Source organism: Arachis ipaensis, chromosome B03 (genome assembly GCF_000816755.2).
Source record: "Arachis ipaensis cultivar K30076 chromosome B03, Araip1.1, whole genome shotgun sequence".
NCBI lineage: Eukaryota > Viridiplantae > Streptophyta > Magnoliopsida > Fabales > Fabaceae > Arachis > Arachis ipaensis.
The window spans coordinates 10,992,034-10,997,641 of record NC_029787.2 but is presented as its reverse complement, the minus strand read 5'-3'; the positions used below and the strand labels follow the sequence as shown (position 1 = coordinate 10,997,641).

Below are 5,608 nucleotides of genomic sequence, written 5' to 3'. Positions count from 1 at the left end.
GATATTTGATATTTTATTAAAATAATAATAATTAACTAACAATTCATTGATTGAAGGTTTAAATTATCTACAAAATATAAATTTTGAGGAGGGCTATACATACAAGTTATTTAGTTTACAAGTCATCATACAAGTTGGGAGAAACTTAACAAAAAATACGCTGATCCATATACGATTTCTATGGCTCCTCCTTCTCCTCCTCATCTTCCTTCTTCTTCTCCTCCTTTTTCTTCTTCTTCTCCTTCTTCTTCTCCTACTCTTCTTCTTCTTCTTCCATAAAAACGAGTTTCTTGTCAAATTTGATTTCCTTTGTGCATTCTCTATTTGCCTTTTCATTCGTTGTTTTATCTGTGTTTATCACTGGTATTCTTGCTTCGTTTTTTTTTTTTTCGATTTTCATGGTTTCTGAAATCAAGCTTTGAAATCGTTTTGAAGATACAGAAATACACCCAAACAATACACCCAAAGGGTTACAGAAATACACCCAAAGGATTACGAAAATACACCCAAAGAATTTAAGAAATACACCCAAAATTTGTTGAAGTACACCTTATGCAGAACTCTTTCTCTTTCAAAAACGATTTCAGAGTTTGATGTCAAAAAACAATGGAAATCGAGAATAACGAAGAAAGAAAACAGAGAAAAAATCACGTAAATGAAGAAGGAGAAAGAGAAAGCAAGAAAAGAAAGAAAAGAAGAAGAAGAGGAGGAAGAAGAACGTGCATAAACGAAGAAGAAGAAGAGAAAGAAGAACGTGCAGAAACGAAGAAGAGGAGGCATGGAGAAAGAAAAAGAAGAAGAAATAAATGACTTGTATGTGGAGAATTTCTCTTAAAATTAAGACAAATAAGATTTAGTTAAAATGTAAATACATGTTAAAATTATAATTTTTTTTTACCGAAGATATGGAGACTCGAACCCGCAACCTCTTAATTGAGTATGGAGAGACTATGCCATTTGAGTTATTGTTTCTTGGCTTTTTTCAAATATATGAGACTCGAACCCGTAACCTCTTAATTGAGTATGGAGAGACTATGTCATTTGAACTATTACTTATTTGCTTATTTGTGCTAAAACCAAGAAGCATAATAATGATAATCTCAACAACCAAATCCTTTTCCTCTGTGCCTTCAAATGTGGGGATATGAAGATAGGTCCCCTCTTGCTATTGAGTCAAACTTTACAAAGATGGCATGCTAGAAAATAAAAAACTAGGCCTGTGTAAGGAACCACATTACGGCTAAAATTTTTATATATGGATAATTTTAATGTGAAATACAAAAATATTTGATGATTTTGGTGTTCTACAGGATTGTGGTAGTAGCACAAAACGTCACTAACGTTTTGTAATAAAAAAAATTTTTTAATCATCAAAGAACAAAAAGTCACTGACGTTTTGTTAAAAAAATATTATTTTAATTGAAGAAACACAAAACGTCATTGACGTTTTGTAAATGGCCATAGTTGTGTTCAACACACAGTTTAGTTCATGATGAAGGATTTCACCTCTAGTAATACAATATTAAAAAGAAAAAGTTCCCACATTACACAGATTTATATAAAAAATAACCTGATTCCAATGTCATAGTACAGTGAGTTTGTGATGTGCATTGATGTGACAAGAAAAGCACAGAGAAAGTTATCACATCAACAATCTCCAATAAATCTCTGTACTGAACTCTAGCTTAGGAATTTAGTTTCCCTGAAATAGCAAAGATTATTGGTCCTCAGAAAAAACATAATTGTTACTTATTTCTATGTTACACTCATAGTGTGTGTATGTGTGAGTGACGTAGAGTCTATTCATAGATTCATGTGCCACCACAACCACAACCATCATTCCCAAAGCTTTTCATAAAGATTGAATTTTTGCAAGCTAGCTACGATATCTATCTATGGCACTAGACAAGTGGCATCAATCACATTTTTTATTTGGTATGCAGAATAAAATTACACAAAAAGCTATAAAGTTTTATTATTTATTGTTATTATGCAAATTCAAGATAAGGGTCCAAGGCTTATGTCATTCCATTTGGCTTATAGTTATATATAGTTTACAAAACCTTTAGTTACTAGCAGATAGATGAAGAGGGGCCACCATAACCATAACCATTACTGATGCGTTTTGCGAAGTGTGAATTGAAGACAAAGTGCAGGGTTTGGGGTAAGAAAAGAAAACTCCTTGTTTATGTTACTTATTATTTGTTTCTTTGGTCAGAATTTACTGCTTCATTCATTCATTCATCATAGAAGAAAAAATGGGTTGTCCAAGTTTCTTTGCTTTTTGATGGATTTCATTAGTTTCCTCTTTTTAACATTTAGAATGGAAAAAAAGAAAAATTGGACACAAATGTTCACTGGAACTGTCTTTCTTTCCATATGTTTTTCTTTTTTAATTTATTTTTTTCATGGTTTTGTTGTAACCTTGTATGTTGTTCCTTTTCCTGTGAATATCTTTGTTTAAAACTGAGTTGTGTATTCTTGAAAACTCAGTTTCTGTGGTGTTGTCTCTCCAAGTGAAGACAAAATGAAGTCTATGAGAAGTTACACATGTCTCACTCCTCCCTTGAAGTCTTGACACATCACTTCTTTATGCACATTTCTAGAATTTTTATTATTTTTTCACTGAACTTTTGAGTTCTTATAATATTTTTATATTCTCATGAGTAATAAAGAAATCAAAGCTTAATCCCCTTTGATAATAAGTTGACTATCAATAATTATCAAGTATTAATCATATCTTAGCATTGCTCTTTGACTAAGGAGCCAGAACTACTATTTCTTTTTCTTTTTTTTTAAATATTTTGAACAACAGCAGATGAATTATGTTATATGTATTCATATCTCTTGATATATTGTGTCCAATAACATCATTTTTATTTAAAATTGAATAAAATGAGTCCACATAATATGAGATAGGAATGTTGTGTTTTGCAGCAGCTGGGAAGGCAGAAAGCTATGGAAGGTAGTAGTTCAAATAGTTTGGCCACAGGTATTTAATTAATTAATTAATGATCATTTTTTTTTTTTTACAAATATTATATTATTAGTTGGTCTAATGAATGGTTTTATACTTTTATTTAATGTATATTTTCATTGTGATACGTAATATTATAAAATAGGAAGAAAGACATCAGAGTTGGAAGCATTGCAGAAAGAGCATGAAGAGAAAAACATGAAAATCCAAGAACTGAAGAGACAAATTGAAATGACAAAGAATCGATTGGAAAAGAAGAGGAGGGAGCTAACAGAGGAGAAAATGGGAAGTTTCAATGCATTAAGCAAGAAATATAATACTCTCAGAGATGAGTACAATGCAATTTTAGCTCAGAAATCATCAAAGGAACCAAATTAACTATAATATTATATGCCACCCATGAAAATCAGTTAGTAATATATTAACATGAACCAACTACTTTACAGTATTAAAAATAAAGTTATGAATATATATATGTGTCTAATTGAAGTTTAACATATGCTGCTTCTTACAGTTTCTTGTATGATAAAATAGGGGTGTCAATGTTATCCCCCCTTTAATTTGGAAGCATTATTCTAATTGAAATATGGAATATATTCGATATAGATGAGTAAAAAGACACACGGTGGTAATTATTTATTTAAATTTGAGATAAATATGACCAATATCATACACAAGAAAATAATTTAGGTTTAGAAAAAGACAAAAAAAAAAAAGGAAAACAGACTAAATTCTTATAGACAGAGGAAGAACAGAGTGAGATGTGAAAAGGAACTCTTAACTTATGCCCGAAAATGTTTTTCACTTTTTTGGGTCTCAAGCTATTTGGGCTGCTCATAAAGCCAGCTGTATTTATTGGGCCTAATTGGAGGCCCAAAACGCATAAATGGCTCCTCATCTTTTTAATGATAAAACCGGATCCCAATTAAGTAATTAATAATTATGCAACTATAACAAATACAATGATAATAAATGTTTGTTGTCTTCAAAAGAATATAAATAAAAATGAAGCAGTTTATTTGAGAAAATACGTAGGTGGTATCGTATTATTAGTGTCAAATTTTAAGTGATGGATGTGGAAGATAGCAAACTAAATATTAAGAAAAAAAAAGCATCATAAAAATAACATAATAAATTATTACAAACATAAACACTATCTTTTATTGATTGAAACTGATACATATTTGTATATTACATAGAGACAACTCATAATATTCTCCCTTTTTGCTTAGATTGCTAGGATCATCTAAACATTTATTTCCTAATATATACACATATGATGAAGACCTGATATATAATAATTAGTTCCCGTGAAAACGAAGTTCGTATTTGCGTGATTTATCAGCATGTAAAAGCCCAAAATGCCTCTCAGTTTCTGCACCTGGCTTCAGATTCTCATCGTACATAGCAAACAAATAAGTCTCTATAGGTTGATTGGGTCTCTTTGGGGTCCCAGTCCCACTCTTAACATGATTAATCAAATTTTGATAGTAAGCACCTCCATTTTGAATTGAAGCTCCAACTCCACCAGAACTTGGCCAGCCACTCTCAGACACAACAATTTGCAAATTATTTGCACCTATTTTCTCCAAAGCAGCATACGTTGAATCCAGCATAGCATCAAACAAATTCTGGTACCCAACTGCATTGTTACCTTGTTGAGTAAAAAGAGCATATTCTAATTGTATATTTACTTGATCACCAGCATAAGCAAAATAGGGATATATATTAGCAAGAAGTGGTGACCCATTTGGGACTAAGAAATTAACAATTTGTTGCATGTAAGCAGTAGCAGCTTCACTAAAAGCTCCATCACTAGGTGGGTATGAATTTCCAAGTAGGCTTAAATCAATTGCAGTGGAGACTTTAATTTGGCCTAAATTGGATGATGCAAGTGCATCATGAATGTTTTGCATGCCAGATAAAATGTATTGTGCTTCAACGTCACCAGGGTGAATTTCATTACCAACTGTGATGTATTTGAATCTGACGTCTTGTGAATAGGGTACAATATTTGTGTTGACCCAACCCTTTGCTGCATTAGGATCTGAAGAAATAGCTTGAAGAGATTCCTTTGCAACATCTACTGTTAACTCTATGTTTGAACCTCTTAGGGCTTCCAAGACTTCAGCATCAGGAAAGTATATACGTATCCTAGTGATTCCATTTGATTTGAATATATCAATGGTTTCTTTCTTTGATGGTAGATTGTTACCGTTCACTCCATAGCATATTCCTGGCTCCGGGGATTGTGCAGCTATCATATCAAATTAAATTAGGAGTTATTAGCGATTCCAAAAGAATGAATAGTATAACATAAATATAAGATAATTTACATTCAAACTTTACTTGAGAGTACACTCATTAATTGGAGTACTAATTTTATCAAAACTATTTAAATAAAAAATTTATGAAAATTGAGTTATTGAATAAGCTGAATACTAATTATATCAAAATTATTTTGTATCAATGGATCTAAGCATATTCCTGATTGTGCAGCTATCATATCAAATTAAATTAGGAGTTATTAGCGATTCCAAAAGAATGAATAGTATAACATAAATATAAGATAATTTACATTCAAACTTTACTTGAGAGTACACTCATTAATTGGAGTACTTGGAGTACTAA

The 5,608-nt window shown here is 31.3% G+C and overlaps 1 protein-coding gene and 1 long non-coding RNA gene across 2 annotated transcripts in view; one reads left to right on the top strand and one right to left on the bottom strand.

Moving 5' to 3' along the window:
• LOC107634166 lies at positions 2,012–3,415 on the top strand. Its single transcript, XR_001618781.2, has 3 exons — positions 2,012–2,164; positions 2,938–2,992; positions 3,123–3,415. It is a non-coding gene; the product is annotated as an uncharacterized LOC107634166 (long non-coding RNA).
• LOC107632473 (glucan endo-1,3-beta-glucosidase-like) overlaps positions 3,187–5,608 on the bottom strand; it is a 3,981-nt gene continuing 1,559 nt past the window's right edge. The window contains exon 2 of the mRNA XM_016336150.2: positions 3,187–5,234. Coding sequence (XP_016191636.2) covers positions 4,279–5,234 — 956 coding nt within the window. The 3' untranslated portion in view covers positions 3,187–4,278. The remainder of the gene's footprint in view (positions 5,235–5,608) is intronic.